The sequence below is a fragment of the Thermobia domestica genome, chromosome 14 (assembly GCF_964235325.1).
Source record: "Thermobia domestica chromosome 14, izTheDome1.hap1.1, whole genome shotgun sequence".
NCBI lineage: Eukaryota > Metazoa > Arthropoda > Insecta > Zygentoma > Lepismatidae > Thermobia > Thermobia domestica.
Genome location: NC_137467.1, coordinates 33,071,209 through 33,085,289, shown reverse-complemented (window position 1 = coordinate 33,085,289; position 14,081 = coordinate 33,071,209). Strand labels below are relative to the sequence as shown.

General features: G+C 35.1%; 1 protein-coding gene across 1 annotated transcript in view; it reads right to left on the bottom strand.

The window, feature by feature from the left end:
* Positions 1 to 809: 809 nt before the first annotated feature.
* The window catches only part of LOC145669614 (uncharacterized), a 29,832-nt gene continuing 16,560 nt past the window's right edge, over positions 810 to 14,081 (bottom strand). The window contains exon 2 of the mRNA XM_081737847.1: positions 810 to 6,492. Coding sequence (XP_081593973.1) covers positions 5,406 to 6,492 — 1,087 coding nt within the window. The 3' untranslated portion in view covers positions 810 to 5,405. The remainder of the gene's footprint in view (positions 6,493 to 14,081) is intronic.

Genomic DNA, 14,081 nt, shown 5'->3' with positions numbered 1-14,081 from the left:
CTTCAATGAAATGAATGTACAGTTTCGCTTAAAGTGTATCCACTGTCTGGTGTATTTTGTATTTAATATTGTAAATATAATAAAAATTTAAATCCTAGTTCACATCTTATCAGGCAAAAACTGTTTCTCGGTCCAGGTGGCAAAATGTTATCATTCATGAATTTTTTTTCCACATTACAACTGTAGGGTTAAGAACGATGAATCTCAGGAGGGTAAGGTGTACTGACAGAGCGTAAACATTAGGGAAAAGGGATATGCTGATAGCGATTTGGTGTGGGGTCTAAAGTGAGATACTAGATACTGCATGAATAAAGGATGCTGAGCTTGGAAGCGTTTGTTGATATAGGTTAGATTGTTTTTTCGATATGGTACTGTAATATGGGGAAAGTTATGCGTTGGTATAACTCCAGAGTGGGGCTAGGTAATCGGACAAGGAAACCTATGTGGAAAACTTATGGTTAGAGGATCAAAAGTTTTTGATAGATTTTGGATGATGCGGCTATCCACACCGGAAATCTGTGTTCGGCACTAAGAAAACTTTGAATGTACTTAGGATCGTCTATGAATAAAGTTCAAAAAGATGGCATCAAACTGTAGAAAATAGAGGTTCGTGCTCCTGTTTCGCAAAAATTTTTTGTGTTTTCTCTGTGCTTTATCATTTCCATTGTGAATCCAGTATTAAGCTTACGGCTAGAGTCTGCGTTTGACAGCATCTCCAGCTGGAAATGCAGTGAAATACCGTTAACTCTTATTGCTACATAACACTCAATTAATATAATTTACAGTGTTCAACACAGATGCCAAGAAAAAAGTGAGAGTGACTTGGACAACGTGATCGCACGCTAGAGAAGTGTGCCAAATCAGGTGCTCCATATTCTGTGCTTAATGTGGTGATGTACAGAAGAATCTTATCAAAAGTGCAGTGAACAGAAAACCACGTTTAAAGTATAATACCAAAATACACAAAGCGTTAAAAACAATTTTACGGACTGTGCTATGAATATTAGTTTGTTGCCGGGATATGGATGTTTAGTGGTGAGTGAAACATGTTTGAAAGAATCGGTAAGGAACAGTGGAATGTCGTTTCTCAACCAATTCTCTAAATACATAAACGACCACAAGACCATAGGGGCGGAGTGTTCGTAGTATAAATGGGGCAGCAGAGCACAGAATCATCTCGTACGTAAGTGTGAAATTATTTGAGCTGAGGTAAGTCTGTCCAAAAACACAAACTTCGTCGGGTGTTTCTGCAGACCATATGGAAACAGTCCTCAAAGTTTACTTGAAAAATGCCACGAATCACTTCCAGTTGCCATCATAGGGTGACACAGTTGCTCATTTTGGTGACTATAACTTGGGCTTAGATATCGATCGACAGTAAACATGGGATAACATCAGACACAAATGACATCTTTTTGTCGACAATTCTATTCAAGGAATCGATTTGGGATAATACAATGTTCATAACGCGCGTAAAAATAACAGCTTAGGTTATGTCATCTCTATTTTTCCGACAGAATGTGTCATTTCATATAAAGAGTTGCTTCTCCCAGACCGCGATTTCCCCGTTCCATGTCTTACTCCCAATCCCAGAAGCCAGCAATCCAACTCAAAAAGAAAGTTTGTGCCTGCCTGAAGTAGGCGCCTTTGGATGAAATTTGTAAAGTACTATGGTGTTACAGTGGACACTTTAACTAGATGGAACAATAGACGAGACAGTGGGTTCTTTCGCCGACGTTTTTAATGCAACAATAAATACTTTGTACTGTTCAAAATAGTAAAAACAATGAAATTTCCAACAAGGCACGGCGAACCGAGTCGCCACACATTCCGAAATAAGAAAAAGCTTTAGGAACTATGGTATGCATTTCCAAATGAACACATATCTTTAAAAGAATTTCTGATATAGGACTTCATATAAAAAAGATATTGAGATGCAGCAAATACCTAGACTATATTTTTTAAAAAAATCAGACACCAGCATCAACATTAAACAATTTTGGTATTAGGTCTAAAACTTGTAGGATACCTCTTGTAATGTACAATGATGCAACAGGTGCAGAGGTTGAGGGAAGAATAGAAAATTTTAATGAATTATTTTGTAATAAATTCTAAACTGCATAGTCAACATACTTCCCTGTTCAATCCGCTTGCTCGTCTACTTTATCTCATTTATCTATCACTCCTCCAAAGGATGAGTTACTTTTATTTTCTCTCCGGCCTGAGAACCTCTGGCCAGGACAATATAAGCTAAACATTTCTGCGTTCGACGTCATCTGTTATTTCTTTTCCACTTTCGCTCATTTTTATAGATGTTTCAGGGAAACCTGTTTTTCCTGTTCTTGGAAAACAACACGTTTCTCCCATTTATAAATCTGAATTAGAGAGTTATGTGTCATCCTAAAGCAATATCTCGCTACTCTAAAACATATCAGCCCTGTACGAGAAAATTATCAAAGACATTACTTCCGGTTCAGTACAATCTTAAAGTTGGTATTGGAGGGTGGACGGCCCATCTGCCGTGAGAGAGAGCCAAAACGTGATTTTTGTTTGTTTCCATTTACATAAAATGTAAGTAAAACTTTCATTATTTTTCAGTCGCTGTTTCATTTTTAACATCCCTAACATCAAAAATAATAAAAGAAGACCATATCTGTATGAGTTAGCATTAGAACTAATAAATGAAAACCTGAAAGCTCGTTCTGAAATCTCAATTTAAAAAAAAAAAAAAACTGCTGTTCTTGGCATTATACAGAATTCAAACTACAGATGACGAACCGGTCTAACCAATCCGAAGAGATATTTGCTACATCTCCGGATCAAGGGAAAACAGAACTTGCCTTGAATGTAATGATTGTGGGGAAAACGTGTTCAGGAGGCAGTCAACAATTACTACTACTTTCAATACATGCCAGCAATCTCAGAAAGAGGGCAGTGACGTGGATGTTGATTAACTTTTAACCCGCCTTGAATCTACATATTGTGGAAACACATGTGCAAGAAGCATTCAATGATTACTGCTCCCTGCAATAAATATCAACATTATCACAGCTACTTCAGTGACATGGATGTTGATTAGGTTGTATTCTGTTCTTTTGTGTTTTGTTCAGTGTGTTCACTCATATTTAGCAGTGTTGTAATTTAATTTAAATTAAAAGTATACTTTTTGTCAACAATTATTTGTCTTAATTTACTAAATCTAAATGCGCCAAAACATACCCTTTGCATCATGCACAGTGCTGAAAAATGTGATTAATCGATGACGGCCGAATTGACGTCGTCGCGAGCGGAAACGTGAATTGGCAGTACGCGAGCGGATCAAGGTAAGGAACGAGGTGTTTAACGAATTTTATCGCGAAATTTGACAACTAAGATGTTTCGCATTTGTATACTTTATCACGTGTGTAACTTGACAATACCATTTTATGTACAAACATTATTTTTCAGTAAATCGTTTCACATATCTTACAATATCTTTTACTAACAAAATGTGGACTTCATGTAAACGGTTTTCACAATTCGCATAGCCATCTTTTACCTGTATGAGATAGCATGTTTCCCCCACAATTGAACTTCGATTATACCATTCTTCATAGTCTTCACACGAGCAGATCCTCCCCATCTGTATTAATATATCTGTTGCGAAATATAAACTTTAATTATGTCATTTCTACACACTTAGAACACTTTTGTTTTTAATATGTTTTCTCCTGTGTGTTTTAACATATGTATTGCAAAATGTGAGCTCCATATATATATATATATATATATATATATATATATATATATATCTTCTTTTCAACTGTGTGTTACCATGCGTGTGAAATTTTCATCTGTGTATTAAAATGTCCTGCCAAACTTGAACATACACCAAATACTTTTCTAAACTCGTCGTATCTGTAAAGTTTTCCACTTGTGTATATTAAAATTTGTCTTGCCAAGCTTGAACGCGAATCAAATGACGCACTAGAAACAGAAGTTGCTAACTCATTATTGCTAGATTTTACAGGATCACGCTTTAAATTTTATAGAAATATGTTTAATAGCGATATATCAATTCAATAATCTAAAATTGTGTGCTGGTTCGTTTTGACAGGTATGCGATGTCTTACAGTACCAGATACTTATAAGGTAAACAACGTTCTTGAATAAAGTTTACACCTGATTTAAGAACTTTTCTTATAAAACGAGTGAAAAGTTGGTAAGTCAGTATACTCAACAACTTCTGAGTACACAATAAAGAATAGGTAAGGAATACGACACATAGCTAGGAACTTTATTTTTAACAACCCACATGCACATTCACTTTACATCATCTCGCGCTTCAGAAACGACAGTGAGCGAAAAAGAGTGGAAGATACTGTGTACCGAAATTTTGGTACACAAACTCTTTCCGAACATACACAACGAATTCCGTTAACGTCATTAACACTTTAGATAAGAATGCCGTTAAAGTTGCTTTAAAATCAAAGACGTTAACAACTGGAGTGAAATCATGTTCACTATTATTAGTGAGTCTTCTTTTGACACATACAACCTTAATACGATTTTTGCGCGAAGTTCGTCTGATCAATTTGACCCATGTGGAAGGGAGGAGGACTTGATTTTTGACAACTACTTTTCTTCGATTTGCCCAGTTTCCGTCAGTAAGCATGAAAAAATATCTTGCGAAATAATGCGGTGAAAACGGACATGCGCAACTATGTATCGGCCAGCGAGATGCGGCCAAATCGCAGATGGTCCAGAAGGTCCTAGTGTTGGAATAGACATGGAACATGTTTATCCGCTGGATATTCACTTGTAGCTGATGAGGAAGGTGCCCCTTATTATCGATGTCGCTTAAACTTGTTACCCTTAACTCCATTACATATATGAAGACTTAAGAAGGGGTATATTTGGAGTCATTATTTTCAGATAAGCATTCAATTGAGGAATCGTCACTCGAATCTTCCATGGCGTCAGCCTCTTTTTCACTATGCTGCAATCCCTGTGAGGGGAAGGCAGAAGCGCAGCTCGTATGGTAGATGCGGAACCAATTTGCCGTAATATCTGCCCCAAAATTACGAACTTAAAACTTGTCTACCAAAACACATTCCTTTACAAAGGGGAGGTATATCATTTGAAGGACTTATTGTTTCCTTTAATATTTAATATTATTGCAAACCTGATTTGTAAGATATCTATCGTGAATTTAAGATTTTTTTCTCAAAACTTAACATCTTGTGAGTGCGTCAAATCTCTTTCTATATCATATGTCTAGTTACATGTTTTGCCAAAGATGATTCCAAACTAAATCCTATGCACCACCATTTGCATGTTTTAGGTTATTGAAATGTGTTTTAATATTTTCATTTGCCAAATGTGAACTGCCAGTAAATGCCTTTCTACACTCTTCGCACTTGTGATTATTGTGCTGTGTGGATTAACATGTGTCTAACCAAATTTGAACGTCGACTAAATGCCTTACCACACTCTTGGCAAATGTGATCTTTTTCTCCTGTGTGGATTAAAATGTGTCTAGCCAAATTTGAACGTAGACTACATGCCTTAGCACACTCTTGGCATTTGTAATGTTCTTCTCCTGTGTGGATTAACATGTGTGTAGCCAAATTTGAACGTCGATTAAATGCCTTACCACACTCTTGGCAAGTGTGATGTTTTTCTCCTGTGTGGATTAGCATGTGTGTAGCCAAACTTGAACGTCGATTAAATGCCCTACCACACTCTTGGCAAGTGTGATGTTTTTCTCCTGTGTGGATTAACATGTGTTTAGCCAAAGTTGAACGTTGATTAAATGCCTTAAAACACTCTTGGCAGCTGTAAGGTTTTTCTCCTGTGTGGATTAACATGTGTGTAGTCAACCTTGAACGTCGACTAAATGCCTTACCACACTCTTGGCAAGTGTGATGTTTTTCTCCTGTGTGGATTAACATGTGTTTAGCCAAAGTTGAACGTTGATTAAATGCCTTAAAACACTCTTGGCAGCTGTAAGGTTTTTCTCCTGTGTGGATTAACATGTGTGTAGTCAAACTTGAACGTCGAGTAAATGACTTACCACACTCTTGGCAAATGTGAGCTTTTTCTCCTGTGTGGATTAACATGTGTGTAACCAAACTTGAACGATGTTTAAATCTATGACCACACACTTCGCATGTGTGATGAATTTCTCGCGTGTGGATTAACATGGGCTTTGCCAAACTTGAGCATACACGAAATTCCTTTCCACATACTCCGCAGATGTGGGTTTTCTCACCTGTATGAACTATCTTACCGCTTGACAAATTTGAACTTTGACTAAAGCGTTTATCACTGTTTTGGTACGTATGACGCTTTTCACTTTCCTGTGTCAGCATACGTCTTGACAAACGTGATCGATGAAATTTTTTGCCAAACTGCGTCGAAGTATGAGATTCTTCATCTGAATGAGAAATGGCTTTCTTTAATATAGTAAACGTATTCTCTTCTCCGTGGGAAGCAAATACGTTATCGGGCCTGTAACGTATTCAACAAACAACGAAATGTGATTGGAGATAATGATTAAGTAGCCAAAAAAAAGTATTCATTCGCTATATTTCATGATAAAATTACGCTCAATTTGTTTTATTACATGAAATATTGTACAAATATGAAATGGAGTACGACTGAGAAGTCTCCATATCTCTCTACTTTCAAAATAAGAGGCTGTAGTTTTTTTCATTATATCAAATTGAACAATAATTTATATCGTGGCGGTCATAAGTCTTTGATCATGTAATGGCGACTCCTTTGAAACAAATGGAGAGTATCAGAATTAAATCTGTCATATCTGCAGTTTCGTGTGAAGAAAAAACAAAGTTGGGAACCAAAGGTTTAAGAACAACTCAACTTATTATTAAAAACTGTACCGAAGTTTGTTCACTTATATCATCATAAGTGGAAAACAAAGGCGTTCTGAAACGAAGAAAAAAGTAACATACAACTTTACAAGCTGAGGCAGAGAGACTTAACGTAACCAGACTAAAGACGAATCGTTTACAGAATAGTGTTCGTGGTTTAGTGGTCTAGAAGCTTGATCAGTAATCTGGAGGTTCTTCCACCAAATACACGTCCAGTACACTTTTTTCTCTACTTTAGGAACTTTGATTGCGATTGATCGGCAATGACACACGTTTTATTGCATTCAAATATTTGAATACTCGTTTGTTTCAATGCTTGAACTATCAAATTTTCAGGAATAATACTAGTAATAATAATAATTATCTCGTGAAATATTTAAACAAGAAAAACTTATTATCGCACGGGTCATACCATTAGAAGCAGAACGTGACATTAGCCAAAAAAAAAAATATTTCGGTTTTGTGTAATGTTGCCCATTAAAAGGGGAATTTCTCATCTCGATTCTAAAACATACCGAACAAAATCGGGATGAGGCTTAACATTTTAATTCGAGACGGGACAAGGCTAACTCAAAATATCGTCACGCTTTGGAGATGAGAATCGAGACGAGACGAAAAGTATCGTAAACATTGCTCGTCTCATCTCGATTCTCGAAAGAGTATATGCTGCTCTTTAGGTAACAATTGCTCTGTAGACTGAATCTTATATATTATTTTGTTACCTTGTATTTCAGTGCACACTAAATTATGGTCGGTGTATATATTTTTGTAGCAAAGCTTATAGAATTACATGTGCAAACTGCACATGTTAGTTTATTATAACCCTTAGTGTTCAATGATATTCAGTTCTTTTTATTACAGTTATTTTCCTCAAAACGTACAATAGAATATTTTCTACAGGAAACTTTAGCGGAAAATTTTCGATTAAATTTGAGTAGCTGGAGAAATGTCTCACGAAGGTACGGAACCCCTTCCCCGAAACCTCTATGTTTAAGTAAGTTTTGCCAAATTTTAGAGCAACTTTAAAACATTTAATACCATTATTATTATTATTATTATTGCTGAAGTGTTCTAAATTTAATGGTTCAACCTGTTTCACCCAACTCCCGCCTAGTGAGTATTGTGCTGAACAAACACAGTGTGTTTCGGTTTTTTCCGTGTTCCGCTTCTTCCCACTTTCTTTATTCGAATACTTCTTTCGTTCTCATCATCGACGTCTTCTGTAGCTTAGCCGGCCTAACCATTACTTAAAAACAAATTTTCTTACGGGTCTTGTGAATTCAGAATCCCTACTTTCTACACGAAATTTGTCTCGAAACTTTCCGTTATAACATTTAGCTAGTTGTAGGGACGTATGGGGAGGGTATGTCCTGATAGTCCTAACACTTCTCTTTAATCCCGACTACATTGTAACTTCCGGCTAACGCTACGGGTGATTTTACAGGCTTAGTACAATGTGTCCTCGTACGGAATTTCTTATCTATATTTTTATTATTATTATTACTGAATATTTGATACCTCAATATTGCGTCCTACTGCGATGCAAATAAGCATACTGAAATTACGAAAATGAAAATAAATTCTTTGGACACACTATAAGGAGGAATTGAGTTATAAGAGATACTTTGCAAAGAGAGGAAAAAGGTGTCAGCTACTGGACAATATGAAATTCGAAACTTCGGATGCCTTAACAGAATCTAAGTAGGATTTGTCTTCACGATACCCTTTCGAAGTAACACCCTTTATTTGGGTAAAAGACGTTGGATTATGGTTGCGTTATATTGAAATATCATCAAAACATACCAAAAACAATAGTTACTATTTATCAATTTTTCTTGAACGAATATATGGAACGTGTTGAAAGTGGAGAAGGAAAACATTATTATTGATTCTAGTGAGAGTAGAAGAACAGTTAGTAACAATTCAGGCAATTTTCTGACTCATAGACCTGAAGGATGACCCATTTGTATTCATGAATTGTTTTCGAAACAAGCGAAGTTTTCAGACAGTAGGAATCGAGATTGTGACGTCATGTAATTAGTTTTCCCTGTGAAAGAAGTCGTTTCAACTCTAACTTGTAAGAACAAGAGAAATTGACAATTCTTCATTTTATTATACATCAGAAATACTAACATTCTAAATTATATTTTTTTCTGAATATCTTCGAAGAGAATCGAACCGCGGACCTCTAACACACAAAGCGAATGATCAAGCCACTACCCTAAGACCGCTCTTTTAAGTAAGAGTTGCGAATTGCTCTTTTATGTAAGAGTTGCTATGTAGCGAATTGCAAACGTTTACGATTCCAATTTTTTATTAAACATTAATCACTGATTTTGCTCAAGATAACATAGTGTAGTACAGTGAATTCAAGATTAAATTTAAAAAAGACCCAAAGTATCTCCGTAACTTATCTCTATTGTATTTGGTTATTCTTGTTTTCCAGGTGTTTCCAATAACTTTGAACGACCTGGACACGAACACAGATACATCGAGAACATTTAATATTTAAAAGGCTTTCCCATCGGGAATCGAAAGTGAGACCCAGTCTAATAAACAATCTGATGTGTAGGATGCGTGGTTCGTTCGCAAGGCAAGCAAGGTTGAGACTGACATCGTGCTCGTGGGTTTTCTCGGGCTACTCCCACTTTCTCATTTCACCAATTTGTCTATCATAATTCACTTGCTTTAATCATAGTCTTCCTTAACCTAACAGGCATAATCGTTGGACATTAAAGGATTTTAATTTCAAGCTGTTAACCCAAACCGATCCGAATCGAAAAAGTTGTATTTTCTATTGCTCATTAACGTTTTCTCACGAAAAAATATGTAGAAAAAAGCCACGGCGAATCGCAATTCTATTCAAAGATGAAACAGTAGACTAGCAATATCTTAACCTAAAATGTAACCATTACATATTGTTTGGAACTTTTCCAGAATCTGTACGGATATTCCGGGAAGTGCCACAGTTGGAGTTGTTTATTGAATCGGTTGGTCAGTCGGTCGTGGGTCAACAGCATATCACCCACTGCGACCCACCACCATCATGACACACTACGATCCACCACTCACCATGAACCATTGCGATCATAACCCAGAAGTATGTTTCTTGTGCACATGAAAATACAGATATGAAAGACCTAATTCTCATAAGCTGCATTTGTTTCAAAGCAGTCGCCATTACGTGGTCAAAGACTTATGTCCGTCACGATATATACGATATCAGAGTTAACCTGGTACATACCAAAATACTTATTTTGTGCTATGTGGAATAAACATTTCATTATTATAAGTGAAAATAGAGACCCGTTGTCACTAACATTAATTATATATCATTACTTTTTGTGTCAGAAAATTTAAAAATCGGAAGAACTTGTTGCAATTGCAGCTACAAAAAACTGTCGCTATGATTACAAAGAAACAAAGGGACAATATAACAACTTTTAAAATTTTGCACAAGATACGTGATTTCCTTAACTATACAAATTTCTAGTTGCGATTTTATAAAGTCTGATAGCTTGAGATAGTAAAATTTTGCGTATATTGATATGTAGCAACGTAGTTACATCTGATACGTTCTTATTAAATAAAAACTTTTGAGAAGCATAGAGTTTTCAATTTCTTGTAATTTTTATCTACTTATTTGAAATACATGATATAACGATTCCAGAATTCCACGTTAAGATCATGTGGACAACCATTAAAACCTTCGTTACTCCTAAATTATTAATAGTCCTTTTATCTTTGTGGTGTAAAGATAGAATTTAAATTTATCATAACCTGGTGTAATGTCATTCGCACAAATCGAAATATATATTGGGTTTGGAATCTTGTTATTACAGGGTTTTTGCAAACAATTCCTCTCGAGTGTTATTAGCATCGTGAAACACTCAAGTCGTTATTGTTTTTCACTTTAAAAGTAAATAGGGCGTACGAAGATAAATGCTACACTCTGAATAGCGAAAAATTGAAGAAATTTGTTATGCATCACATTATAAAATACAGGCTGCTGAACGGTTTGAAATAAATAATTTAATATGTTGAGCGTCTACATTTAAGTGGCATTTTATTACGTTACGTTCATTCAAATGGGAATCATAAAGACGGGAAGAGGATTAAATTCGTACGTCAATTCTTATAATCTAACTGGTCTCTCCTGTTAGAGAAAGGACAGTTGGCACAATAGCTTTCTTACTTTTAAAAAATTGTAGCGAGCAGCAATGTTCTCGGAATTACAACATTCAAGAATGAGAAGACGAACAATCTGCATATTATACCTCAGTACAAAAAAATTGACATCAACCTAATCTGGTATTAACAACAGAAATGGCTGAATAGATTGAAATTAAATTTTACATGTCTGGAATTAGCCAGACATGTATGATGTATCTCATTTAGAAAACTTTTTATTTTTTCTTACGTTACTGACTCTAGAATGAATATCCTACGAATAAAAGAAAAGCTATAAATCTTAAGCTAAAAGCACAGTATCTGATGAGTGTATTATGCTTGGGAGGTGAAATTTATCATGAAAAATCTTTACTCTATACCAGTGAGCATGTTATATACAACTTACGAGATGAAAACGGACAATTTTGCGCAGATCTCATAATACATAAATTTACCATATGATATAAAATGAATATGCAATTTACAGAACTTCATCACGCTTTGTCTGATGCACTCAAGTGATCACAATTTTGCTAGAATAAAAAAACGTAGAAAAACTACAATTTCAAGGGGATGTTGTGAAATTAAGCTGTGAACTTCAAATCAACTTATAGACTTCTTTAGATGTTTTAACAAGAGCAACGCCAAAAACAGCAAAAAGGCTTGTTGTATACGACTTTAAAAAATTACTCCGAAACAAAGTATTTTCATCATTTCTCATTCAAACAACGCCTTTATCATTTACGAACGTTTTTCTTTACTTATATGGAGCAATTTACTTATATGGAGAAGTATTTCTACCTACTTGGGAAAAAATATCGAAGAATCACAATTTTTTCCTCGATAATTCACAGTAATATTTCTTGTTTCATTCCCGCGCTACTACAATACAATACCCAGGGAAGAACACTTACGGACACTCTTTACAAAGTATATCTACGTACCTTTAACGGCATCTTACATAATATAACTTCTTTAAACATACACTTGGTGGAATAGAATCACGTAATACTATATGACTAATGTTGTAACGAACACTAGACATTTATAAACACTTACAACGTAAAAACAACAAAATAATAATAATAATTAGCATATGAAATAAATTTTTAAGAAAATCTTTTCCCGACTTTACCATCGCATTTCGAAGAAAGTATACATTTTGTTTATACTATTTCAGTCAAAATTTGTTTTATTCGCATAAATGCGTGTTGAAACAAGTCCGCATCTCAATAAAGTACGAGTTAAAATCAAGTTCCTGCACAAATCCTGAACCAGGGACAATAAGCGTAAGCTTGGTTCTGGTTGTATTTACTGTACTATCTGTGAAATTTCAAAGTTGAAGTTAAGCATTGGTTTTCTGCACACTTTGTTGCAGAGGTAGCACCCTCGTGATCAGGTGTTTGTTTCGCTGGTTACAAAAAAGTACAACATACTGAACATACGTTCGCGAAATTGTAAATGAAGGCCGAAAGAGTAACTCAATTGCAAGAAATGTGACCTTCATTTGAAGTTTTCATAGTAATTTTCAATGTGTACTATTAGCAGTAATAGCTTAAAAAGTAAAATATATATTTCACTTTAACTTTTACTATAAATTCAAGAATATGCGAAACTCATTCACCCAGTGATTAACCAAACCCGAAGTCCCACTCCTCATAAATTTAACTTCTCGACTGGGTATCATACTATACAAAACCATGCCAACTTCCATCATTATTGCCCACTCTTAGAGTATCGTATCCTATAGTATTATCTTTTCCTTTTTGACACACCAAAATTTCACAAAAATTTTACAGTTCACAAGCATATTAGTGACGCAAGCGACGTGACCCGCCTATCGTAGACATATCGATTTCATTATTTGTGTAAAAATGTGATGTTTCTTATTGTAATTGTTAACTAAATATATAGCACGTAAAATTTCTTTTTGTTCATCTCACGCTACGTAAGTTATTCAAAATTTAACGTCTTTTTCCCGATTGTTAATAACCATCTTTAACTCTTTCAGCACTGACATACACAATTGTGCAGGTAGGTAGAATCACCAACATATACAATGCCGGCTGAACATTATGTTTACACTAAGGTAACTATAATGAAGAAGTTCAAAAAGTTACAAAATTCGTAAAATATCTGTGTTTATGAACAACTGATACGGTGTTAGCGGAATGTGTGAATTTACCAACGTAAATGTCGGAATGGTAAAATCTTGTACTGGTTAAAACATACAATATTGGCTCGAAAACGAACAAATAACAGCAGTGCCTAGTACTAAAATAATATTTCAAATCAGGATAAAGGTTAAAATTCATGCCAGTAAAAAAGAAAGTGTGAAGGTGTCACACTTTTTTATTAATCATTCACGTAACTTCTGCCAAATATCTGTTACGTAGCTACAACTTTTTTATGCATGGTTAAAAGTATCAACCTGGTGGGGTTTATTAAACATTTTATACAATATCCAAATTAAACAAGTGAATATCGTTTCACAATCGACTTCCAAATTATGCGAATTCAATATTCAAACATGAGGTAGTACATCTGTAACAATATGTTCCCATGTATTAACAAGATCGAAGAAGGAATCTGTTCCTTGGACGCTAGATCTATCTCAAATATCTATTACTAGTTATCCGTTATTCTTTCATTTCTATAGAGATAAATGTTGAAAAAACTTGTTAATTTGAAGCACTTCTAATCTCAATAGAAAGCTAAGGAAGAAGACAGAACGTATCGTTGGGAAGCTGACCCGATCGCAGAAGAGCTGCTCGACAGCTTATACAGTTTTTCTCCATGAAAATCCGATAACAGGATTACTAATCACTTACAAAACAACAGCTGCTACATACCTGTTATTATTTTCGTTTTATAGCGATAAATGTTGAAACCGGAGACGGATAATTTTAACCATGTCCAGTTGGAATTGAATTTCAACGGAAAAAATGAACATACTATTTGAATGCAGAATCGATTACAAACGACTGCAACGTGATAGATTTTAGCACTCTTCCTCTAATAAAATAAATAATGAAA